General features: G+C 30.4%; 5 protein-coding genes across 7 annotated transcripts; 3 read left to right on the top strand and 2 right to left on the bottom strand.

Moving 5' to 3' along the window:
* The first annotated feature begins 326 nt into the window (after window positions 1–326).
* On the top strand, window positions 327–1,584 carry SHN1 (Integrase-type DNA-binding superfamily protein). The gene is made up of 2 exons (XM_047310535.2): window positions 327–459; window positions 811–1,584. Exons 1-2 carry the CDS (start codon window positions 380–382, stop codon window positions 1,343–1,345), a joined length of 615 nt encoding a protein of 204 aa, XP_047166491.2. The 5' UTR covers window positions 327–379; the 3' UTR covers window positions 1,346–1,584.
* A 6,028-nt stretch (window positions 1,585–7,612) lies between these two features.
* On the top strand, window positions 7,613–10,350 carry LOC124835583 (SNARE-like superfamily protein). Its single transcript, XM_047310544.2, has 5 exons — window positions 7,613–7,773; window positions 8,049–8,162; window positions 8,596–8,675; window positions 9,482–9,606; window positions 9,936–10,350. The coding sequence occupies exons 1-5, from the start codon at window positions 7,721–7,723 to the stop codon at window positions 10,005–10,007; spliced, it is 444 nt and encodes a 147-aa protein (XP_047166500.1). The 5' UTR covers window positions 7,613–7,720; the 3' UTR covers window positions 10,008–10,350.
* Window positions 10,351–11,404: 1,054 nt separating this feature from the next.
* Window positions 11,405–16,255, top strand: LOC124835571 (DEAD-box ATP-dependent RNA helicase 15-like). Of its 2 annotated transcripts, none has more exons than XM_047310526.2 (12): window positions 11,405–11,563; window positions 11,662–11,775; window positions 12,290–12,390; window positions 13,070–13,242; window positions 13,397–13,628; window positions 13,723–13,841; window positions 14,122–14,178; window positions 14,280–14,464; window positions 14,715–14,859; window positions 15,429–15,512; window positions 15,643–15,706; window positions 15,871–16,255. In XM_047310526.2, the coding sequence occupies exons 1-12, from the start codon at window positions 11,412–11,414 to the stop codon at window positions 15,879–15,881; spliced, it is 1,437 nt and encodes a 478-aa protein (XP_047166482.1). In that variant the 5' UTR covers window positions 11,405–11,411; the 3' UTR covers window positions 15,882–16,255. The 2 variants fall into 2 exon arrangements, with proteins under 2 accessions (XP_047166482.1, XP_047166483.2); XM_047310527.2 differs by having other exon boundaries at window positions 11,472–11,563; window positions 11,668–11,775.
* A 470-nt stretch (window positions 16,256–16,725) lies between these two features.
* On the bottom strand, window positions 16,726–19,763 carry LOC124835581 (O-fucosyltransferase family protein). 2 transcript variants are annotated; one of them, XM_047310541.2, is made up of 6 exons: window positions 19,552–19,763; window positions 19,311–19,393; window positions 18,863–18,933; window positions 18,665–18,753; window positions 18,342–18,563; window positions 16,726–17,628 (listed from the first exon to the last, which is right to left on the bottom strand). In XM_047310541.2, exons 1-6 carry the CDS (start codon window positions 19,665–19,667, stop codon window positions 16,896–16,898), a joined length of 1,314 nt encoding a protein of 437 aa, XP_047166497.1. In that variant the 5' UTR covers window positions 19,668–19,763; the 3' UTR covers window positions 16,726–16,895. The 2 variants fall into 2 exon arrangements, with proteins under 2 accessions (XP_047166497.1, XP_047166498.1); XM_047310542.2 differs by lacking the exon at window positions 19,552–19,763 and having other exon boundaries at window positions 18,863–18,975.
* Window positions 19,764–21,393: 1,630 nt separating this feature from the next.
* Window positions 21,394–23,800, bottom strand: LOC124835582 (uncharacterized protein At2g34160-like). The gene is made up of 5 exons (XM_047310543.2): window positions 23,571–23,800; window positions 23,401–23,449; window positions 22,072–22,134; window positions 21,904–21,968; window positions 21,394–21,778 (listed from the first exon to the last, which is right to left on the bottom strand). The coding sequence occupies exons 1-5, from the start codon at window positions 23,685–23,687 to the stop codon at window positions 21,677–21,679; spliced, it is 396 nt and encodes a 131-aa protein (XP_047166499.1). The 5' UTR covers window positions 23,688–23,800; the 3' UTR covers window positions 21,394–21,676.
* Window positions 23,801–26,225: the final 2,425 nt, after the last annotated feature.

Below are 26,225 nucleotides of genomic sequence, written 5' to 3'. Positions count from 1 at the left end.
ACCTAAGTCTACCTATTATTGTATACTCATTTATGTCTAGTTTCACGCTTGATAAGTATAAATAAGTAAAATTTAAAATATATAGGTTGTTTTAGATTTTAAAACAAAAATGTAATGTATTGATATTGATGTATTTTTAATGTTGAACATACTATAAGACAAAACATGCAGTAAAAAGTGTAGCTGGTAAAATAATATGATCTTCTGGTTTAATTTAATTCTGTCTGTGGGGAAATCCTACCAAACCAAAATCACGTGTCCCTTTTGTGGAATGTAGCCTTGAATTACTGCATCATCACCCTGTGCTTTATAACTCGCCATGTCTTTCACATTCTCTGTCACAAATTCCATATCCTTCTTTATCTCTCTCTCTCTCAACATGGTGCAATCAAGGAAATTCAGAGGTGTAAGGCAACGCCATTGGGGCTCGTGGGTTTCTGAGATTCGTCACCCATTATTGTACTCTCATCAAACTCATCCATCTCACTAAGAATTTTCAATTATTTATTTCTTCCACTTCTCCAAAAGTATCGTTGTTTTTTCTCTTGTTTGTTTCCTTAATCATCATCATCCTTGTCCCTTAAGAGAGGTTTTAAATTGCAGCAAATGTTACAGACATGGTTTCTGTCAGAATCCATGACAATGCAAGAAACTGTCTCAATTGTAGGCACTACACGCTTGCACAGATTTCCATAAACTATCTGAATTAATTGAAATCGGTGGCATGAGAATCCGTGCATGTATTAATACATAACAGTGTGCATTGAATGTGAGAGTCTTATCAGTTTGCAATTTGTGGTGTTTGAATAGGAAAAGAAGGGTGTGGCTTGGGACATTCGAGACAGCCGAGGAAGCAGCAAGAGCATACGATGAAGCAGCCATTTTGATGAGTGGAAGAAACGCTAAAACAAACTTCCCAGTTGGTGAAAACCAGGTTTTGAATCACAGCACTTCCTCTTCTTCATCTTCCACCTCTACATTGTCTGCAGTTCTGAGTGCAAAGCTTAGGAAGTGCTGCAAATCTCCCTCACCTTCCCTCACTTGCCTGAGGCTTGACACTGAGAATTCCCACATAGGGGTGTGGCAGAAGAGAGCAGGCCCTCGTTCTGACTCTAACTGGATCATGATGGTTGAGTTGGAAAAAAAGAACAGCGAGGGTGATCATGATCATGATCATGATCAAGATCAAGATCAAGATCAAGGTCGTTCTTCTGATTCTGAAGTTCCTGTTGTTGTTGTTGATCATCATGCTCCAGAGAAGATAAAGCCTGAGGAAGGTAATGGATTAGATGAGGAGCAGAGAATGGCTCTGCAGATGATAGAGGAGCTTCTGAATAGGAATTGAGGTGTATAAACATCGTCATTCCAACTTTTCACTTAGTTTATTAGTCCCACATAGGAAAGGATAGTGAGAGTGGTTCTGCATTAATTTGGTGATGAGGAATGAGGATGTTAAGTTTAATGTCTCTGGCTGTGAATGAATGTTTCCAATGAGTGTGTAACTACCTATTGCCTAGTTCTCTTTGAACTTCTTTTATGTATATGTAAAAACTATTCCTTGTTTTAAATATTTTTATAAAGAAATGGTATGATAACCCATTTTATATTCACTTGACACCGATTATTATTGAGAATCTAAATATAAATCCAAGTTTCATATTGATAAAAATAAAAAAATAGAACAGCTTATAAATATGAAAACTCAATCAGTCTTTTCAAAACTATTGTCCTAAAAAAATTATTCTCATAATAGGTTTTGTTCTTAATAAAAAATATAATGAAATCGGTTTTCTATTCTTTTTTTTGGATCTCATTAGTGAAAAAGATATTTATTTCTTAAAATATTCGATCTACTAAGGCAGAAAGAAAAGGGGTTAGATTTATATTGAGAAAAGGAAGAGTAATAATAATGTTTATAATGTTAAAGCAGCAAAACTTCTTGTTTTGGAAGATGAATCTATCAAACTTGATCAGCCACTAACAAGTAATTCTGATGTTGGTGAATTTGGTCATAGATGCAGAAATAGTACTTCAAGATCCATTATGTTTTCACGGTCTCTTATTTTTTTTACATGTTATTTTAGCACAAATCTTTTTAGTTCTTAAAAAGAAAAAAATTTGAGAAGGTTCAATTGTTCGAAATAAATATTCATATTTTATTGATGTTTTATCTTCTCAATGAGTTTTTCATTTCATGAATCTAAACAATATAAAGAAAAATAATTATGAAAACTAATTTTTGTATTTTTTTTAAACTAAAAATTAAGTAGTATCGATAAAAAAATTATGTGTTTCAAAATATACTTTTTATATTTTTTTATAATATCTATAATACGAATGAAATGATGATTAACTTTTAGCTTTATATATGACATTGTTTCATTTTGAGCATACAAAGTTTGATAGTGAATAGTTTGGAGTATGAGGATCAATACAATATCATACATAACACATGTTAGTATAATTCATAAATTTTTGTTAAGTTGATAAGGAACACTGGAATGCAGTGAATTGAATTCTGTGATACTTTTATGGTATTGTTCACATAAGACTTTTGGTAGTCACATGGCTATTGTAGTGGAATACTCGAATTATGATAATGAATAAATACATTCATTTTTAGAAGTTTTCTTTAGACTGTTTGATTAAATGTGTTAAATGAGTTTTTGATTTGACAACCTATGCATGTGTGTGGCCTTATAGGTTACGATTGCAATTCGTTGTCACTACTGAAGTGTGCACTCTGTTTTTATAGAATGACGATACTTTTACCACATTTTCTCCGTAATATTTTAATATTATTTATGTGTCATTGTATGATTGGTTTATATTGATGTTTATAATTATTATTATTGACTGTAAAATAATTTTAGACGAATCACAAAATAACACGTAAATGATTTAAAATATTATTAGAAAAATATTGTCAAAGTATCATTACCATTTTTATAAGAGAAAAATATTCTCACATTATTTTATTAAAATATATTTGACTACCTTTTAAGATATACCAATTTCATGGGTTAATACAGATATTATTTATCTGTAATTTGTTTCTGTCTAAAATAAATTTTTTTATTATTTATTAGACATATTAATATAACTTTTCGCTTAAATTAAGTAAAAAGATACATAATATATGTGAAAAAAATTATCGCAAAAAATAAAAAACTAAGAAAAAAAAACATTAAATTCGTTTGAAGAAAGTTCCAGAAAAACTTCTAAAAGAGAACAATTAATGAAAAGTAATATTTTTCCATAACTATGAAATTAGGAGAGAAGCTTTTGTAACAAAAACTATTTTTTTAGGAACAAATATGTAAAACTGGAAATAGTTTTGTTGAAAAAATTTATAGTGTTTGGTTCTTGTATTTTTAAAAATCTTAATTTTAATTATTATTTTTAACAGTGTTAAAGTTTATTATTGATGCAAGTAACATTGGCGAGATCTCTGACAGGAATTATGTGGACTACGCCTATACGAATATTTTATTTTATAAAACAATTAAATAACACATAATATGTCGTTTGCACATAAAATAAATTATATAAAAGTTACGACGATGAACTATTTCCAATTTTACTTCAATGAAAAAGAAAAACATATTTTTTTTCCTTTTTTTAGTGATATTTCTACTTCTATTCTCAATTCTATAAATAATACTTAAGTTAACCATTTTTTAATAATTAATTTATTGTAATATATTTTTGAATATATACTTTTTTTATCGACAAATATTAATAATTAATATTTTGTTAATAAAAAATTTAACTCACGTTTTTTTTATTTTTTAAACTGATCAAATTAATATTATAACTTTCAAATGAGTATATATGATGTCCACATCCCATACAATAAATTTATATATATATATATATATATATATATATATATATATATATATATATATATATATATATATATATATATATATCACATCAAACAAGGGATTGAAGCACGGGATGGTATTTATGCGTATGCTTTGTCATAATAATAGAAACATTGTTAATTAAAGTACAAATAGCGAACCACATATTCTAATTTCGTAGACTATGACATTGTCTTCCTTCTACATCATAATTGAAGGAATTTAAATTGATACTGACAGCTGAAACATTCATCAATTTAGCTGGATAATTAAACAACCCTGCCGACAATTATAATTAATTAAAAATTAGTGAGAAAAAAACATAATTAGCAGCGTATTTAAGCATTTTAAACCTGTCGGGGAAGAAAAACATTAACAAGTTAATGTCTGAGTAGTGTTTTTCGAAACACCAAGAGGTTGTTCGATTGGCAAAGGCACTATAATATGTTGTTAAGTAAAGTTTATTTAATTAAGAAAAGAGAAATAATATTTTGACAAGGAAATTTTAAGTTTAACTCAATTTTACAAAACGGGTTCAAATTTTATTTTTTAACATGGTATTTAGAGTCTAAGTTATTTTTGAGAAAAAAAATTTTGTTATTTTTGTCACTATTGCTGTCACTGTTGGAGTTCTAGTTTCGATCGACGATCACATAGTTTTGATCGTTTTGGTCATATGATCACCACATCGTCAACGACATCTTCATCAGAATTTTTACGCGTTTTTAACTTTTTTTTTCTGTTGGGCATGATGACACGTATCATCTCTCAGTTAGCAATTTAGAGTGTTAAGGTCACTTTTTTTTCTCTTTCAAGTTCATATTCTTTACATTTATTTAATATTATCTTTTCTTATTTTTTACATTTATTTAATATTATCTTTTCTTATTTTTTATGTTTTTATTTTTAAAAAATTATAAAAGTTTATTTTTTATGACTATTTTATCTTACAATGTTAAATAGATGTAAATTTGTGTTATTTTAAAAAAATGACGACGTTTAAAATTGTTTGTGTGTCGACACGTGGTAACATGGGATGCACGTTTTTGTAGGTGGTTAAAGTGTTTTTACTTGTGAAATTATGGAGGAAATGTGGAGGTTTGGGAGAGGAAAGGCGAAAAGCAAATGGTGGATTTTCTAAAAGGGTTCGTGATACTGAAATATCATATTGGATCATTGAAGGTTAACTTGACCTCAAAGTAAGGGCTACGGTAGGATAGATATAGATCATGCACCTTCTAATTGCTTTGTCTCATTGTGTGAGCTGTTACCATGTTCAAGAGATTCTTACAACTTAGTCATTTATTTCCATCTTAATGGCTTTTGCCAATAAAGTACACAATTGAAGAGAGTCTAGACCTCTCATTGGGTGGTCCAGCATATAAAATACCTTTTTTTTTTCTTTTTTACATTACTGTAGTATAATTCATATTGTGAAGCTTCTTTGATTAATTACTTAACTTAATTTTTTTTATTTAATAAAATTATATGATTTAATGATTAGATTTAATTTTATACCTTTATGATGAATATTGAATTGTATTTACGAGTTTCATTATTATTTTTAATTAAATATATTTTTAACTTTTTATATGTGAATTGAAATATGTTAATGTGACATCCGGGCACTGAGGAGGGCGGGAGTGATCGCCGGTGTAAGAAGCACAAAGTGCAAGGGGTACGGACAAGGAGCGGTTCCTGGCAAACTTCCAGTGGAAGGAACACATGAATGAATCGAACATACACCTGAACGAGAGGATCTAGAGATTGTATAGGTATGGAACTATACAATTGAAGAATAACTTAAAAAAATTGATTTGACTACTCATATCACCAAATGCATTTGCTCCCTAATCCATAAGAATTCCAGACTTAGCCTAGAGTAATTCAGGGATAAGTGACCTTCTCAAAATTTAATATATTTTGATCATAAACATAATAAATAAATATAATTTTTTTAATTTAATAACAGTTAATTTTTTTTATACGTTAAATAATGTTTATACTAAGACTTATAAATAATATAAAAAACTAAGATGTTACTATAAAACAAAAAACATTATTTAATACATAAAAAATATTAACATAATTAAATTAAAAATTACATCTATTAATTTTAAAAATTTAAGAATTAAAATGTATTAAAATTTAATAATTTTAATTTCACCTCTAAATTTAAAAATTAAAAATATATTTAACTTTTTTTAATGAAATTCTTATTATATTTACTACTGATTCAATAATGTCCGTGAGAAAAATACAGTATAGATATTAGATAAATATATTTAATAATCAGCATGTACAATGGGTATAAATATTTAAATTATTAGTTTATTGATAAGGCAAAGACATATCCAATACTATTCGGTGAATGGCTGTTAAATACAAAAGCTAAAATTACTAATTGTTGGTGATAAAAATTTAATAATTAATTCTAATTTAATTTTACATATTTACATATTTTTTGTTTACATCTATGAAATTAAAATTGTTTTTCTTATAAAAATAGTTTTTCAACTCATAATTTATGATACAATTTTTTTAAATTTAATTTTAGGAGGCTCCAATCTATTTTAATATGTATTTTTATTTCAATTATATTTTGAAATAATTTTAAAACAAATTAATGAAATATATATTCTAAAATAAATTTTAAGTAATTTTTTATGCCCGAGAAATTAGCAAATAGGTATAAAACAATTTTTTGAGCTTAGTTTAGTTGCCATTTCTACTTAAAAGTTGTTCAAGACAAAAATTTAGTGTTTTCATTTCATTCTATTTGAGTTTATTTTAACCTATTTCGTTTTAATCCAATTTATTTTCTCAAAACCTCCCTACGACATAAGTTATTTTAACACAATTAGTAATTTAATCTTCTTGTTTATTGATTTGATTCATTTTCACCATCTTACTATTTTTCAGTTTAATTTTAATCTTTCAATTTTTTTGAATTTTTAATTTTCGTTAAATTGACCCATACATATTACATGTCAAATTTTGAAAATTTTAATTAATTATTTATATATTTTTTTATTTAAAAAAAATATAAATGGTCATATTTCAGGTCATGTCATGGTTTTCAATTTAATTACTCCATTTTAAATTTTAATTCAATTTAAGTTTCTTCATTTTTTAAATCAATCCAATTTTGTTATTTTAAGATAAAATTAGTATTTAAACTTAATTACAATTTATATATACATCTTAAAATAATTTTCGTAGAATTTATACAACAAATTATTCCCTCTAAATACTAAAATTATTTTATTTTTCACATTTTTCACATATAATTTTTTACAATTTATAAAAAATAAAATAATTTGAATATTTAGATAGAATAATTTAACATATAAATTATAAAATAATATATTTTAATATATATATATATATATATATAAATTAATTAAAATTAATTATTAATTTAGTCTCAAATTAAAAAAAGATAAAATTGAATCATTTTAAAAGATAATAAGACTAAATTGAAAATAATTATTATCATATGTGGATAACACTCTCAAGTGACATAATAATAACTTAACACGTGTAAGTTTTTAATAAATTTTAAAAAATAACTCGTAGTAATATTTATGTACACGCGTTAACATTAATCTAACCAAAATTAACAGAGTGAATATTTTTAAAAGAGATTAGAATATTAAATTGAAAGAAAATAATAAGAAACCAAAATTAACAAATCTAACAAATTAGAAGAGAGTAAAAATCACTCGTTAAACTTTCTTAAGCATAAAGTGTAAGATAAGTTAAATTATTAACCCTTGATGTTTGAAAACTGTGCTGGGAATTGGGGATAGGAGCTGAATCCAGAAGAAGAAAGAGAGACTTGAGAGAATATGATCCTTGCGGTGCTCTTTGCCAACGCTGAGGGCAATATCCTCATCGAACGGTACTTTCAGATCCATCTTTTCTTCCCATTCCTAATTCTTATTTTCTCAGTTATACCTCAACTTCTCCGATTCGCTTCAATGTTCTCGTTATGCATCTAAATTTTAGATTTTGTGGATCGAATCCTGCTATTTAGATTGGATCTCAAATGGGTTTGGCATGGATTTTGATGGGATAGAGTAGTAGTTGATATAGTGATTTTCTCATAACCCCTTTGTTGATACATATTGTCTGGTCATGCCTACATAAAATACATAATGATTTTCAATATTGCAGTTTCCATGGAGTACCTGCTGAGGAGCGCCTACACTGGCGTTCTTTCTTAGTCAAACTAGGAGCTGATAATCTTAAGGGTGTCAAAAATGAAGAGCTCCTAGTTGCTTGCCACAAGTCAGTATAGCATGCTTTTCGCTTATATTATACTTTGAATTTCATGTATCTGTGTGTGCTTATATCAATTGCCTCGTCAAGATCAGAAAGATTACAAACTAAATAATTTTAGTTGCTAGAAAGAATGGGCCTATTATTTGGCAAAAACAGTACTTTCAGATGGTGTAGTTGGTAGAAGAAATATGAGAAATGAGTTGTATTTGTATAACTGTACAAGTGTTCTGCATGACTAAAACACGCATGCATACTTGGTCAATGATGTTTAACAGCTTTTGAGAACTTGAATCATCGTTTAACCCAATCTGAAGTTTGACTTGAAACAAGATTATCTTTAACCACCAACTCTATTGCATTCATATTATTTTTTTGTGGAAAATTGCTTCTTATTCTTTTGTGATTCTGTATGGTAATTGTACATTTTTCCTTGCTTCAGGTCAGTTTATATAGTATACACGGTGCTTGGGGATGTCAGCATCTATGTTGTGGGAAAGGATGAATATGACGAACTTGCCTGTATGTATTCATGGACTCTACATTTTATACTTGTTGGTTGTAATATAAAATCATGGAAATTATTCATTCTCCAGCTCTCTGGCAGATGATAGGCTCACTTGTTTTATATTGCAGTGCTGGCTGAGAAGGGTATAATTGAAAAATGTGAACAGAGTTACTAAATGTTTTTTGTCTTGAGTCTTGATGCAAATATACTTAACCGTTTACACTACTAGAGACTGAGCTTCTTCATTTAGGTTGCTACTAGTAAGCAGGATGCACCTAGACAAATGTGCATAGGATGATAAGATATAATAAATTATTTGCAATAAAAAAGTGATTGAGTTAAGAGTTCAGTAATAGAAAGAAGAGTAAGAACAGTAAAGTTGTGGAGACAAAGAATCAGATCGTTTAGATGTCATTTTTGAAAGCTGGATTTCAATTATACATTTTTCTATAAAACCTAATAGACATCCAGATACGAAGAAATTGTAGTTTTTGGGGACAAAAAGTAAAGATGAAAACTCCGCCTTCACTTTCTTATTTTGATAATGCAAATAATAACTATTGCTGATAGACATTCCTTTTCTAGAATATTTGCTGGTAAAACTAGCGATCACTTTAACTGCCTATAAGGGACATATCTTGGATTCTACGTTTAGTGAATGGTTTTGGTTTGCTTACCAAGGAAATGATTAATGTCATGATGACATTTGCCTTTTTAGCGTTATGCATTATTTCACTGGAGCTGGAAATGTAAATTTGAAGAGCCGTGGAATACTTTTCAAGTTACATATCTGCTTCTATTTACCTTTTTTTCTGTCCAGTGTCAGAAGTGATATTCGTCATAACCTCTGCTGTGAAGGATGTATGTGGGAAGCCCCCAAGTGAGCGCCTCTTCCTTGACAAGTATGGACGAATTTGCCTTTGTTTGGATGAAATTGTATGGAAGGTAAGGAGGCTTGCTGAACAGTTTCAGACTTTCAGTTGTACAAAATAATCAAACCAGAGCATCTGATTTTTTGTCAGTTTACTCTATCTGCTTGTCTTTTGAACTCATTTATCAAGGAATTCCATCTGATATATGTCGTCATAGGCATTACTCATCTACTTATTATCTGTGTGATGTAGTCATCTGTTTTACATTAGGCCCACTAGTTAGATATTATCCTCTGCAATGCATGTGATGGATGCCCTGATAAAACTTTGTTCCATTGTTTCACAGAGCAATTTTCTACTTGATGCTTTTTTATTGACAATTTTCTGTGTTATGTTTTCAAGGGATATTTGGAAAATACAGAAAAGGATAGAATCAAAAGACTGATAAGGTTAAAGCCTCCAACAGAGTTTTGAATGAGAAATCCAGAGGTAGTCATACTTCAATGACTGGCCTGATTCCTGTTCAATGTAGCATCTTGTAAATGCATATGGGCAAGCAACCAGAGACTGTGCTGGATATCTTCGCTTTGCAACGACTATATTAAAATTCTTGTGTTAAAATCTTCTCAATTTTTAGCACTGAAATTTTTAACATTTCCAAATTGTGCCTTCTATAATTTGCCTATAATTTGCTTTCTGTGTGGCACACGATTCCATTTTATGGAATGAGGGATTTTCATGTTGGCTAAAGTAGTTGCATTTCATTATACCATTTCATAAACACGAGGAATACAACATTTTTTAACTCGTTCTTGTAGCTTGTTTGGTCTGTGAACTAATTTGTGAACAGAGAAGTTGAAGGTAACGCTAATCCAACTCCTTTCCTTCTACGTTTTAGCTTTGAAATGTGTAAAAAATGAGATGATTTGAAGTTAAATAGAGCATAAATATTGCTTTTGCTACTTAAAGTAGCTTGTGAAAATAATCTAGTTTAAAAGTTCTTTATCATCTCAAATAATTTAATGTTATTATATGTTTCATCAACTAGCTTATTAAGTAATTTTATCAAATATTATAAATCATTTAGTTATCATGTAATATCTCATCATTCCCCTTTACAAGATGCAAACAAGTCTTTTGTGTCCCAAAATATAGTCCGAATGTTTTGAAATATATTTTCTATTGTATAATAAAAAAAATTCTAATTACTCAATGTATTTTAAAATTTTCATATGGATAAAATGATTATTTCATCATATTTGTGAAGATGCGGGAAGAAATCATGGGGTGCAGAAAGTAATGGCCTTCTAAGATTTCTTGTAGGCCTTTCGGCCTATATTTCTCATAAAAATTTCAAAATTATGTCTTGGTGACAATTAAAAAATCATTAAATATCTTATTTGAACAGAATTATTAAAGTATTTTAAAAAGGAAAACATTATCTAATTACTGCATTTTTTGCTATCTCAGTTATTCTGTATAAATCACGAACTCATAAAATTAGAGTAAATGCTTATTCTATAAATAGAATGTATGAATATCATTTAACATGAACTTAAAAAAAAATAAGAGCAAATTTTTTCATAAAAATAATAAATAAATGACAAACTTGATTCTTAAATGTTTTATTATGGTATCTAAATATGTAAATATCCTATTGTTAAATTTTAAAAACCACTTTTTTTCAATTTGATCATAAATAAGAGATTAAATCACGAATTCAAATTTATAAATGATTCACAAATAATATTTTACACTGTTTTAGCATAAAATTAATATTTATCAATTTTGGAAAAAAATGGTTTTGTTTTCCAGAATTAACCTTTCTTTCCTAGAGTAGTATTGTTAAGGTTGGTGATGGGACAGATGAAAGCTTGAATGGGAAGGGCTTTTCGGACTATTCACGGTAGCACACGCTATATCTTCTCGTCCCTGCTCAACTCGCTGTTACTCTTCCTAAAACCCAGAACCAGATCTAGGGTTTATTTTCAATCTCCTCCTCAACAACTATTTCCGTTGCGTCTTCGAAGGTCAGCTTCTATCAACTCTCTCTCTCTAACTAATTGAATTAGACTTTCTTTATCCCAATCTTTCAAACTGAATCCGATAATGTAACCCTAACGAACAGAATCAGGATGGGAGAATTGAAGGACACCGAGGCTTACGAGGAAGAGCTCCTTGATTACGAAGAAGAAGACGAGAAAGCTCCCGATTCTGCCAAGCCTGCAGAATCCGGCAAGAAGTTAGTCTCCCTCCTCTTTCTCTTGTCCACTTTCTTGTATTGTGTGTTTCATTTTGAAACTGAGAATTTGTCATTTTCTCTGTTTTTTTTTGGTTGTTGCGCGATTGAAAGTAGCTATGTTGGTTCTTATTTGCTTCAACTAGTATCAATTCGTACTACCTTAGGGAGTGTGAATGTTAATTTAATTATTTATTTATTTTATTTTAAAAGTAATTTGTTTGCTGGTGTTGGCTAGTGAACAAGACATTGTTTGTACATGCATATAGTGTAATGAGTAGAGACAGTTGCCTAATCCTGTGTTGTAGCGTAAATTGTATAGATATTGAAAAAGTAAAATTAGGATAGGTAATAAGCTTCAATTTACACTCACAATCCTACTTTGAAGCTTTGTTAGGGTTTTTTGACATATTGATGCATTGTTTTCATTAGTAAAAAAATTACTTGCTTAGGGTTTCAAGCTAAAATTCGATGTTGCAGCTCCTGATTTTATGTATATATTGTTTCTGTGATGCAGGGGCTATGTTGGCATCCATAGTTCGGGTTTTCGAGACTTTTTGTTGAAGCCAGAGCTTCTGCGAGCCATTGTAGATTCAGGATTTGAGCATCCTTCAGAAGGCAAGATTTGACATTAAATGTTTTTGCTTGAAGTTAATATATGAGGATATCGTGCAATTTCTTCTACTAAATTTTCATGATGGCTTGGATTAATTTGTAATTTTCTTTCTGGTAATGGTGTTTGACTTGCTTATCTGTGCTCTTTAGCGATTTCATTTCCATTAGCCAATGCTATTGATCATAATGTTATGTATTTTCTGTTGCATTTTCAGTAAAATTTACATTGTGTTGAATTCAGTTGGCTAATATTTCAATAGTTTCTTAAGGATATACTTTGTACTAAGAGGGGGTCAATTGGTCATTGTATTGTATGTTTGAGAGGGAATGCTTGAGGATATATATTTTTTCCCTTTGGAAACCTTTTATTGTTCAGGAAGTTACCAAACAAGCTTTATCGGCATTAAATAATATAATATGGACTCACCAGTTATTATTTTATATTTCCTCTGCTAAAATCTTTCTTGCTGGATTTCATCTTTTGTATGTTTATTGGTTTCCTTAAATTATTTTAATTTTTCTTATTCTCTAATCTATTTTCTTTTCATTGACCAGGTAATCACTACTAGCATATTATTGGTCACGAAAATTGGTTGGTAAACCTTTACATTAAAAGGATCTGGCAGATCATATATACTTACTGAGGATTCGTCCACTACAATTTTGTTTGCTTCTTCATTAGTGCAACATGAATGCATCCCTCAAGCAATCTTAGGAATGGATGTCATTTGTCAAGCAAAATCTGGGATGGGAAAGACTGCTGTCTTTGTTCTTTCTACACTTCAGCAAGTTGATCCTGTTCCTGGTCAAGTTGCAGCTCTAGTTCTTTGCCACACAAGAGAACTGGCTTATCAGGTATGTCTGTGTTCATGTGGATGTAATGTATCTGAGCTGCTAGAGCAATTTGTTTTCTACTCTTCTGTTTGCATACATAAATGTGTTTATTGTATTACCGAAAATTGATTAACACATGCATGTTTATATACTTAATAAAGCTTCATCTGTTCAGATTTGCCATGAATTTGAGAGATTCAGCACATATCTTCCTGATATAAAGGCTGCTGTTTTCTATGGTGGCGTCAATATCAAGGTTCACAAAGAATTGCTCAAGAATGAATGTCCTCATATTGTTGTTGGAACACCTGGGAGGATTCTTGCTCTGGCTAGAGATAAGGACCTTGGTTTAAAGAACGTGAGGCATTTCATACTTGATGAGTGCGACAAGATGCTTGAATCACTTGGTCTGTTTCTTCCCCTGTAAATTTGTGTTTTTGGGTATGCTTTGGCAATCTGTGATATCATGTTTTTCTTATTTCTTCTGTTTTACCTTCACAGATATGAGAAGAGACGTCCAGGAGATTTTCAAATTGACTCCTCATGATAAACAAGTGATGATGTTTTCAGCTACACTTAGTAAAGAGATTCGACCTGTTTGCAAGAAATTTATGCAAGATGTAATGTTCTTGTTTTTGGTGATTTAATTTACCTTATATGGTAGATGGTATAATAGTTCCTTCTCATTTATTTTTGTGTACCACTTATGCTCTTTTCTCAGAAATTTCATGAAGATTATTATATTATAAAGCATTTTTGTTAGTATATGTTTTATTTTGTATTTTGAATGTTTATTCTTGTTTAAATGTAATTGCAATCTATTTTATAAGTAAATGAAAATAACTAAACTCCATCTATTTGTTTTCTATGATGACTAATATCAACATATTTTCTTTTCAGCCTATGGAAATCTATGTGGATGATGAGGCCAAGTTGACGCTTCATGGTCTTGTCCAGGTATGTTTTATTAACGTTTCTCTCTCTCCTCTTGGTAATTGATTTTTTTTAGTGAAATTCTGTTTTCTAGCTTAATTCTACTCATTTGTAACCTTTTTCAGCACTACATCAAATTGCAAGAGTCAGAGAAGAACAGGAAGTTGAATGATCTTCTTGATGCTTTGGACTTCAACCAAGTAGTTATTTTTGTCAAGAGTGTTAGCAGAGCAGCAGAGTTGAACAAGTTGCTTGTGGAATGTAACTTCCCATCCATCTGCATACATTCTGCAATGTCACAGGAAGAGAGGTATATACAACTAATTTTGTAATTGGTGGCATGTGCAGTCTTTTAATACAGTTTTAATGCTTTAAGCTGACTTTTCATTTGCTTAGACTTTTTAGCTTTTAGATTCTTAAGGTCTGTGTCTCAGAAGCTTCAATTCAAAGTATGGTACACTGATTGATTGGGCGTTTCAACTCCCTTCATTTGCATAGATGTGAACTTTTATCCATAATTGCAGCCTTATTTTTGGTTTTAACACATTTACCCATTTCAGATTGAAACGATACAAAGGCTTCAAGGAAGGGAAGCAAAGGATTCTCGTGGCAACTGACTTAGTAGGGAGGGGGATTGACATAGAACGTGTTAATATAGTTATTAATTATGACATGCCTGATTCTGCGGATACTTACTTGCACAGGGTAATTTCTGGATCCATTAGATTTATTTCTTTATGCACCCTTTAGTAAAAGAGGAAAGAAATAGAGAGAATAAAACAGAAGGGAAATAGGTGAGAAAAAGAGTAGAAATGAGATTTGTTTGGTTGAAGAAGAATGGAGATAAATGATGATAAAAAATTGTTGTGGCAGTTGTTTATTATTATTATTATCATCATTATTTTATATTATATATAAAAAGATTTAAAAAAATTTGACCTCATAATTGATTATGTGGCATTGTGTATGGTGTTTTAACCTTTAAAACACCTATAAGACAGTATAATTATGCTGTTTCCTGCACTCACGTTCCATGTTTTCACTATAAAACACCTCTTGTATTCATTGTTCTTCTTTCTCTTCTTCCAGCCCAACCACTCCAGCCCCCTACTTCCTTTCCTCTCTACACCTCACCTCTTTCACCTCATCCTAAGCTACTGCTAATTTTCTTCTTCTTGCGTGTGGTTGTGGTATGCTTGCATGCTTGTGATTTACCTCTCTCTCTCTCTCTGTTTCCTCAATCACTTAATACTTTAATTTATGAATTTTTATAGGTAGGAAGAGCAGGTAGATTTGGCACGAAGGGGCTTGCTATTACTTTTGTCTCCTCCACTGCCGACTCTGAAGTTCTTAATCAGGTCTAGGCCCCTCTTTCATGGAGATGTATTAACGTTTCTTTTGCACTCTGACATTAAGAAATAGAAGGAATCAAAGGATCTTTTCTCCATACGGTGCTTTCTATTAACAAAATCTGAATGCTGATTTCAGGTGCAATCTAGGTTTGAAGTTGATATTAAGGAGCTTCCTGAACAAATTGACACTTCGACATACAGTAAGACTGTTCTCCTATTACCCTACTTGTTAATGACTTGAACTTAATGTATGATGATTGCATGTGGATAGTAAATACACTGTTGAATAATTCAAATGAGATGAAATGCTTTGTCTCATGTTCTTACGTTAGTAAAAAAACTGACTTATTTGTGTTTTCTGCAGTGCCAAATTGATGACGTTTTGGACAATAGGGGAGGTGAAATTCGAAAGAGCTTTGCCCATATTGAGGGATGGATTAGGTGGCATCTCATAAATTTGAGTGCTTTGACACAATATTTAACGAAAAATGTTATATTGTTTTAAGTTTGAAGATTTGAATGACTCCATTTGAGACCCAGCATTTGTATTTGTAGAAATTCATCGTAGTCATTGTAGCCTATAAATGTGTTAATCATCGATTTGTTGAAACATTAGCGGCAGTACCGTTAAATCATCCATCAGTACTGTCAGTTGGTTCATGTAATCAATGCGCGAAGCATAACTGTTCTGATGGTGTTGATATCTCGATGCAAGATTTAGTTGCAAAGAAATTATTATTTTATTTTAATGTTCTTAACATGAGTTGCTTAATCATAAAGGAGTTTTGTCATCGTAAATTGATTAAATTAAAAAAAAAGGTGTTGATTGTTTTGCTTTCCTTGTGAGAGAAAAATTTACGGCTCAAAAACTTGAGCCAAGATATCGATATCTTTTTAAACTTTCAACGTAACAGAAGCAAGGAAACTGTAGGTCTGCCCATATATGAGTTGAAGGCACTAAAAATCTTTTACCGAAACATGATGTTTCTAATTGTGTAATTGTTTCACTCGTGACAATGCATGAAAAGTAGTCAGATACATAACTAATTAGTTTAAAAAGCAAACTGACAGGAGTTTAGAGGGAAACGCAGGCGTTATTTAGATCCAAATTTACAATAGGAGATCTGCGTTGTTCCAAGTTATTTGCAGAATAACGTAAGCCGAATTGACTCAACTCACTTATATTTCATCAATTCAATTAATAAAGTGAAAAACTATATCAAGATAAAAATCATAATGAAACTGAGAAAGGCTAATTGTATTCTCAATTCACAATACTAAAATTACACAACAAAAAATAAAAATTCTAAAATAATATGTTTTTGGATTGATCCAATTGGATTCTAAGGTGTGCCTCCGTGAAAAGTGAAGCAAAAGAGAGATCCAAAATCAGAACTTGAATTCGCAAAAACACTCGGGCAGAGCAGAGCCTCTTCCCATAGCAAAATCATCTCTGTGAACCTTCCACAGTGCTGCCATCAACTCCTTTCCCCTAAGACCCTTTGTGGTTAATTCTGCAAAACCTCTTCTGCTCAAAAATAGAGTCTTGTACAAACCTTTGAAAGCTCTCATTGCTGCAACCATCTTGTCCATGTTCCCAAAATATGTAGCTACGTAAGAATCACTGTTAATGGATATATAATAATCCAAAGCAGCTTTTGTATTGCCATGCATGTTTGTGAAGTCTTCCCTACTAAGAAGACTTGACTTAGTAAATATGTTGCCATAGGTTTCTGTCAATCCTTCAATTTCCATCAAACCATCTCCAGCTGCTAGGTATATATTTGTAGTTGGTGGGATGGAAAGAGATTCAAGTACTAAAGCTGTCTCGTTAGGTGTAAGTGGACATTTTCCACGTAGTCTCCAAATGCGAGCTAAGTCTCCAGTCCATGGTTTTCTGTCCACTTGGGCTTCCTCTATGGCTTTCATGGAAGCAGGAGAAAGACCCCTGTACTCGCACTGGCTGTATGCAACCATATCAGGCTCAAAACGAAGATGAAGAGACAAAAATGGTTTAGGTATTGCATCTAGAAGCTCAGAGGCTTTCGTTTCCAAGGCTCTCGAAAGACGCAATGCTTTGTAACAAGCTTGACACAGAGCAGCTTTTGCATACAAAGGGTATCTGCAAGGGAAGAACAAAAACAAAGAACAATCAAACTTGGTTACAATACTACTATGAAAGAAAAGGGAGATGGGACACATGATCTTATTTATCGATAGCAGCCCCCGTTTTCTACAGAATTTAATCTATAATGGATGTTGAATAAAATAATTCTACATTGTTCAATGAAGTTGCTTGCATAGTCATTGGTAACATGAGACAAATATTACAACTCAATTTAAATATTCACATATATTAAGCAAACCAACCCTTTTGACAAACTCATAAAAATTACATATTATGGTGTTGAAAATCAGTGGATGTTAGGATGGATACAAACAAAGTCTCACGTTGGATAAAACAAGAAATAGACATGAGTTTATATGTACATATAAGATACCTCGCTTGGTAAGAGGCCTTTTAGAATGGTATCAAAAGCAAATCTGTGAGAATTTGGCTCAAAACAAACAATATCTTACCAATGCATGTGTGTCTTGAACCTCCTTACAGAGATAACTTAAGAATAAGTTCACTTATAAAGTAGTGCTTAATTGCCAAGAATTTACCAATTGTAACCATTTCATAATAAAGTGAAATCCCCCTTACAGGGAATGGAAACAAAAGAAAAAAAGAATATCCCAGGTCCTGATATTTTATTAGCAATCAATTTCTGGTTTATAGAACTAAAGACGAGTGAGTGAGGTTGTTGATGGAAGTGAGAGACATGATCATACCTGTCCCTTCTTTGGGACATTGCTGGTGTGATTGAAATGTACTTGTGTTCTAACAAAGATGGAAGAACACTTTCAACGTAATCAAATTGCCCTTTCCGTTTGCTACAGTCCACATGAACAGGTTCTTTAGATGCAACCTCCGGTGGTAACTCTTTCACAACTTTGACAAAGCCATTCATATGCTGTATGAAGTAGTCTACATCATATACATCACCAAAACCACTGTAATGGAACCAAGTATTCAGAACAATAACATAGATAAGGAGATAAGATAACAAAATTTACTAGTCAACCAATGAACACAATTTTGAGTAAAAATTTGCCTTGTTTCATTCCAATATGACGCCACTTCAAACTTTGGCAAGACGAGAGTTGCATTTAACAAACGAGCAATGCCCACACCGTCACAGAACTGCAACCCATGTAGATTTCATCTCAATTTAAGAAAGCAGAAAAATCACATTGAAGATATTCTAAGGATCTGGAGTAGAAATTCAAAAGATTTTTCTTCAAGTACTCACATCTCTTCGCATCTGATTGAGGCCCCCATAGCAATCCACTCTGATATATCCGTTGGTTTCTAGTGGTAGAGCTGCACCATTTCAAGAATAAACAAAAAAACGAAAGCAATTGTCTGCAATGAAAGCCAATTAAGGTTGATTCAGAAAATAAAAAGCCAATCTACAACCCTCACCCACCCTCAACAATGAACCCTATCAGTTACAAATCCAAGTCCAGATAACATTGAAAATCCAATCATATGCCCTAACTTCCAATCAACAACACAGAACTAGATCTACTCACTGCAACTTCCGGAATTTCAATTGCTATTGACAGTTCTAGCTATTCCTATACTGAATGCAAAATGAATCCAGTAATCACAAAAGTTCATTCAATACAACAAATTTTTAACCTTCCAAAGCTGAAATGTAGCAAAAACAAACACCAATCGATTCAAGCAAAAAGTACCTGCTTGATGTCCTTGTAGCCACCAATTGCAAGGTCTCCATTCCACGAGTCTCCGAACATTCCATATATCCACCACCTCCCCACTACACAACACCAATCCACGGATCAGCAACAATACGCAAAAATGTCACTACCCAACATACCAAGTCCACAATTAAAGGTGCCCAGTTGCCAATTTCAAAGCTTTATAGCCGATTCAAGGCATAAAAACAGATGGGTGCTGAAATTATAAACAACTTACCCAGAAATGGGATTTTGGGAGAAAAGGGAACGAGGCGATAGCAGTACGAGAAAGAAGAAGACTGAGAGCGAGACGAGGAGGATGCTGAAGAAAGGTTTTACAGAGAAAACGAACATTTGATTTCACAGAACTGGTGATGACAGTGTATAGATCCCTGCAATTGCACACAACAGTCGAAAAATCGCTTTGCTCTATGCATTATACACTTTGGTTCGGTATACTGCTACTTATTTCAACATTTAAAATAAGAAAATAGTAAAAGGTTAATTATTAATATAATATCTATCAATAAAAAATATTACGAGTTTGATTTATATGCTTGCTATTATAGATCTTTTTATGTTATCAAATAAAAAACATATGCTAATATGATTATTGTAAAATTAATAATTGATATGATAATTTGTAACGTAAAACATGTCGAGATGTCTTCAAAGCTCTGTCGGTGTGTAAAATAACACAATAAAAATTCTTTATATTATTAATACATAGGCGTATTTTTTTTACCACGAGTGTAATTTAAATTATTAAAATAACTTCAAAAACTAACTAATAATGTAAATGGCAAGAATTTATCCTCTTCTCTGTTTTCTTTAATGAATCATGTATTTTATCGTGAAGATAATTAAAATAAAATTGCCATCAAAACTAATGAAAATATACTAATGTTAATTTCATGAAATTGTAGATTAAAATATATAGGTGACATTACGATGGTCTTTACAATTTATCAAAGTAGATAAATTCTTTAAGGAAAAAAATATTCATTTAGATAAGTCGTGTTTAGAGTATAACTTTACAAAATATAAAATTTTAGTTTTTTTTTTTAACAAACGTTTAAAAAAAGTTTTACCAACACAGTTCAAGAAAACAAAATACTTATAAACTCGGTAAAAAAGATGTGAAATCACTGTTATAAGCACAATTTCCCCATAATTGAAAAACAAATATAAAATTGTATATTAAAATACTTTTATTATAAAAGAATTGTTTTCTCGGATTACTAGTACCCATAGAAATTCTTTTAAAAATTGCTCATTCCTGTAAATTTGAAAAATAAAATTGCATATCTCGAGCATAAAACAATTTATTGTCAGATGCATTTTTTTTAATTTAATACGGTTTTCATATATGTATATTTATATTAAGTTACATTATTTTTTTAAACAATGTCCAAATTGGATTGATGAGCGTTTTTTCAGAAAATTGAGTTTTTAATACACATCTTAATCTTCCTCTCACAAGATTCATGTCCAGCATGGTTCAGTGGTTTAGGTGAAGAAAATTAAATTTAAAATAAATTCCACAAATAAATTTTACTGTTTGCAGCAAAATGTATTTAACATCTGTTTTTAAAATTTTTCTAAACTCTAAACCCTAAATATATATATAATTATTCAAGTTTCAAGACTTAAGTCCCACTGAGTATTTTATTATTTATATCAAATAAATAATAAATAATTATTTATGAAAAATAATATTGTTTACTAGTTTATTGCTTTTCTAATTGCAATAAATTAATATTTATATTCTGGTAATTATGATGTATACAGCAAAAAGTAAACCAAAATCATGTTTAAATTAATATCAGTCCGATCTTGAAATGTTATTTTCAGAAGTGTATTAAAAAAATGGAAAGTCCCAACTGAAATACTCAAAAATAGAAATTTTTTTGGTAGATCGAATCATGTTAGTGAGGCGCAAATGTTTTAAGTTCGGCAACCATAGTTCTACCTTTTCACAGTAATGTTATTGCACAAAATTAAGAGTGTATATTGAATATTCTTCTAACAGGTTCATATTGATCTAATATTATTGAACCTAGAAGATCAAAACAGTTAGTGATGAACAAAGATCAAAACTCTTAATCATATAAGTAGTTATTGTTCAAACTGAACTAGCTAAATGTGCCAATACTTCTTGACAAACTAAACCCAGCAACAGCAAAAAGACGTAAAAAGAACTCTATTTATAGGTAAAAGAAATGAAGGAATAGCATAATTCAACACTGTAGGTCAGTCTATATAATAATGAATGCTATGCTTGTCCCTACCTACACAAACCACACCATGGCAGTTCATTAAGGAATACATGTCTTCTTCACAAGAGACATGGACAACTTACTCTAAGTTGTTTGCTCTTCAGCATCTCCATTTTCACCATCTTCAGCAGCTGCTGCAGCCATCAACTCATCGAAGTTTGCAGTCTTTCCCAACAATATTTCAATCTAGGAAAATTTATCGCAAGAAGTGTTTTAAAGCCATCAAGGAGATTCCTAAACTATAAATTGGTTGAAAAAGATTCATAGAAACACATCCTAACTTAATAAAAAATAGTGTTTTTTATCCTTACCTTGGCCTTCTGGACAGGTCTTCCTCTGGAATCATCTTTTATGTCAACTGTCGATGTCATGATTTCTGCCAAAATATTGCATCAGAATCAAGTTTTATTTTTCAATAATTAAAAAGAGAGTATGTAGGAAAGGTAGACATTTCCATAAAAGAGAATATGGTATCTCACTCTTTTCAACAGCAAGCCCATTGTTTTTCAAGATTTCTGCAACAGTAACAACTGTAGCAATAGCTGGACCAAAAAGTAAATAAAAATATATATGAGAAATAGGTTAAAAGGAATGACTATACATAAACGTGAATATCAAGTAGTAGACCCAGTCTCCTTGGTAATCTTAATTGTGAATAGCATTCTGCAATGCGAAGAATAAGTGTATTACGCTTGAATCCAAAATTAAAACTGTAAGGTGGAGTTCAAATTTGAAGGGCTGTTAGAGTAGAACTTCAGGCTAGTCAGGTGTTTATACATACAGCTCAGTTAGACAAATAGCAACACCGTTCATCATAACTCCAATATTTGTTTATGCTTACAACAGAAAAATCATGTAACCTTCAGTTTATTTGGGATTTCAAATGGAGCAAAACCATGGGTCCAGCATTTCAAGTAAATTTGAAACATGTATGAACAGTTATAGACCACACTACCCTTAAATGCAATAATTCTTTGATCAGAGACATCGTTTGAAGCTTGTTTAATTAAATGAAGGAAACAGAAAACATGGCAAACACATTAATAATGTCAAAATTCAGACTTAAATTCCATTCATTCCACTTCATCCAGTATCATATACTTTTCAACTTTCCATGCAAACAAAAAGAGTTACTACAGTCTCTCCCTCCCGTCTATCCAAATCAATTTGACAGCACTGTACATCTAAAGTTGAGAGTGATGAATGCAACAGAGAGCACTGGTAAAGGGGAAGGAATGGAAGAACAAGTACCAATCCAGATGGACAAGGCACAAGTGCAAGAATGATGGTGCATGGCTGCTCTTCTGAAAGGCTAGTTGGTTAGGAAGATAAGGTGTGAAAAGCAGACGATGTTACTGGAAGGAACCATCATGAATAAGATTTTCAGAAAAAAGGGATATTTTTCTAATCCTATATAATCATTTCACAGTGTAAGGGTCAATCAAATATTGCTTGGGTGCATTAAGAAAACTTCTAAGAGAACTTTTCTTCTACTTGGGTGAAGACATTAGGTTCAATTCCAGGAAAATGACTTCTTAGATAAATACATTATTTCTCTTTACAATAATCTAGGAGAGTAAAGTTCTTTTCTTTCTCTTTGAGAAAGATGCTATACACTAATGGGGTGGCGGAAAATAAATAGCAGAAGAAAAGTAAATAACACAGTATAGAACCTATTCAACTTGTCAAAGCCTTAAATCATTTGTGAATCTGCCTAAAACAAATTACTTCCTAGGTAACAATGCTCACCGAAAACAAACTCCACATTATAAATGTGCAAAAAGAAAAAAGAAATCAAGAAATGATACCCATTCCCAGTGCTGAGAGCTCGACCTCGTTATGCTGTTGCATGTACCTCTGAAAAAAAAACATTAAAAAACACAACAAAATCAAATAGAATCTGAATCCAACATGAGCACAAAAATTAAACAAAATCCAGAGCTGAAAAAATGACGAATATTGAAAGAAAAATGAGTACCTTGGCGAGATTGACGTAAAAGAAGAGAGGCTTTTTAGTATTGGAGACCTGAATACGATTCTTCTTGTAAGTTTCGGTGATATTGATGTTGTTCACTCCCTCCGTGATTGCTTCCATTGTTTGCTGTGACTGTGAGGCAACTGCTACACAAAACGAAGGTATCAACAACAAGAAACCCTAATCAACCAAATATTCCCCAAATCTGAATCTATTGCCTTCTTCTGATCTCGTATTACAGGAACAAAGGCCTATAGATATTTTAGATGATGTGGCCCATAATTACTACTGGGCCTTGTTCTGGCCCGTCAGTTTAGTTTCGCAATTTCTGATGAAAATTTGTTTTCCTTCAATTTAAATTTCAAATATTAAAACGGTTAAAAAATATACTTTTAGTGAGAGAAAATGTGTTTAAGTTTCAAAATTATAATTGATTTATAATAATTAAATAAAAAATACAATAAATAACTCTACTATATGATAATTTGTAGAAATTTTCTTACTAGACTTATCTATTTTTTTCTATTGTATCTTGAGTGTGAGCCAATAAGAAATTATTAAATTTAAAATTCATTTTTTTTAAATGGTAATGCAACAAACAAGACCCCTATCATTGTGTATATTTAACTTTGTAGACATGTGATCTTATAAATTTGTACTTTTATTTATAAAAAAAATATATTTTCAACCCATAAAATACAAGTCAATGATTTTCTTTTGATTATGAACAGAGTGGATTTGTATTTTCCTATACTACTTTTTCTACACTCCAACAACAGGATAAGCATGTTCCAAAAAAGTAGCTTCTCAAATTAAAGTATTATGGGCCTTACAATGGGCCCACATGCACAGGGGTCCAGATGATTGATGACAAGGCCCATATAATTCTCAACCACTAAAGTTCTAAAAAATAAGTTACTTTTTCTATATTATAATTCAATTTTGTGAGTAGACATCAACTTAGAAAGTTAGTATTATTACTCATATAAAATTTTGACTATTGTTCCATTTTCTCGGATAAATTTTTGACAGTTGTTCGGTCTTCAGGTACCTTTCAAGTTCAAAAGAAATAAAATTTAATAAAAATTAAAGTATAATAAATAAATACAATATAATTTTATTTAAGTTATACATTTTATTTTATTTCATCGTAAAATTTATCAGCGATAAAATTTGTATTAAAATTTTTAGTAATTCTTTTTCAATCAAACAATATTTATCTTTTATCTTATTTCTAAGTTTATTTTTAACAATTATCGTAATTGAAAAAAATCTATCAATTATAACAATTAAAACATGTAAAATTAATATCAATCGAATAAGTTAAATATGTTTATTTATTTTTAAGATAAAGATGTCAATACTCAGGTTTGCCTCTCAGTCTTGTTATATGCTTTTATTTTGCATTGAATAATGTTATCTCAAAAGAAAAGTTCAAATTAGAATACCTATAATTAAATGTTAATGAAACATACGAACCTCGTGCTAAAATTATATTTTTTTTATGAGAGTTTAGAAAAAAATAATTTGTGAGTGTTGATGGTGAAAGGTAACCTACAATTATTATTGAGAAATGGTTGGTGAAATAAAGAGGAAATGTATTCTGGCAGATAACATGTTTGATGAAATGTTTACCATTTACGATGAAACGAGTGGTGGAGGAAATTCAAAAAAACTGGACTACTAGATAAGGAATGTTTAAAGAAACTGCACAATTGTTTTGGAATGAATAAAAAGAAAATAAAAATAAAAATAAAAATATATATATATATATATATATATATATATATATATATATATATATATATATATATATATATATTAGATACGTTGGTATGATGAGAAAACAGAATCTCTAAAAATCTGGCATGCATGAACCACTTTGAAATCTGTGGTCCCAATTGATTCAGTTAGGTTTATATCAAATAGGATCAATGAACTTGATATGTAAATATGATAAATTATTATTTTTAAATTATTTAATTTGTATTTGTGATTTTGATCTTCTTTTATATATATATATATTTGAAAAAAGAAATTGTTTTATCTCTTGATTTTTTGTATGTATTCCACCATTTAGATCTACTTAAAGTGTCATAAAATAGCTGAATTACCATTGAAAATATAAAATGCAAAATTGAAGATTGATTTTAAATGCTTAATTTAAAAAATGTAAATAAGCTTCACATGATTAACATACTTTATTAGAAGAAATAAATAAATCTGACTAGTTAGTTTAGATTTAAAACTTAGGATAGATACATGTAAAGAAAAAAGTGTGAATATTGATTTAATTTGAAATTAAAAATGAATGTTGTTATGATTTAGAATAAGAAATATATTGTTTAGCATAAAATTTCACATTGTAGTTGAAAGATAAATATATTTTGATAATTTTTTATTTATTTATAATACTATTATTATTATTTTCTTCAATATAAGTTCAGATTTTAAAAAAAAATCTCTAAATTAGTGCATTTTAAAATTATTTTGTTGGTACATCATCACGTGAAGAGTGTATAAATTGTTGGTTTAATCATTCACTAAGTTCCTATTTTCGCATGGAATCTCAATTTCGTCCCTTTCTTTCTGAAAATATCAATTGGGTTCCAATTTTATGAAAATTGCAACAAATCGATCCTTTCCGTTAAATAGTGT

The sequence above is a fragment of the Vigna umbellata genome, chromosome 11 (genome assembly GCF_029865625.1).
Source record: "Vigna umbellata cultivar VRB3 chromosome 11, Vumbellata_1.0, whole genome shotgun sequence".
Classification (NCBI taxonomy): Eukaryota; Viridiplantae; Streptophyta; class Magnoliopsida; order Fabales; family Fabaceae; genus Vigna; species Vigna umbellata.
Note: the sequence above shows the minus strand (reverse complement) of the source record. Positions and strands in the feature narration are given on the sequence as shown.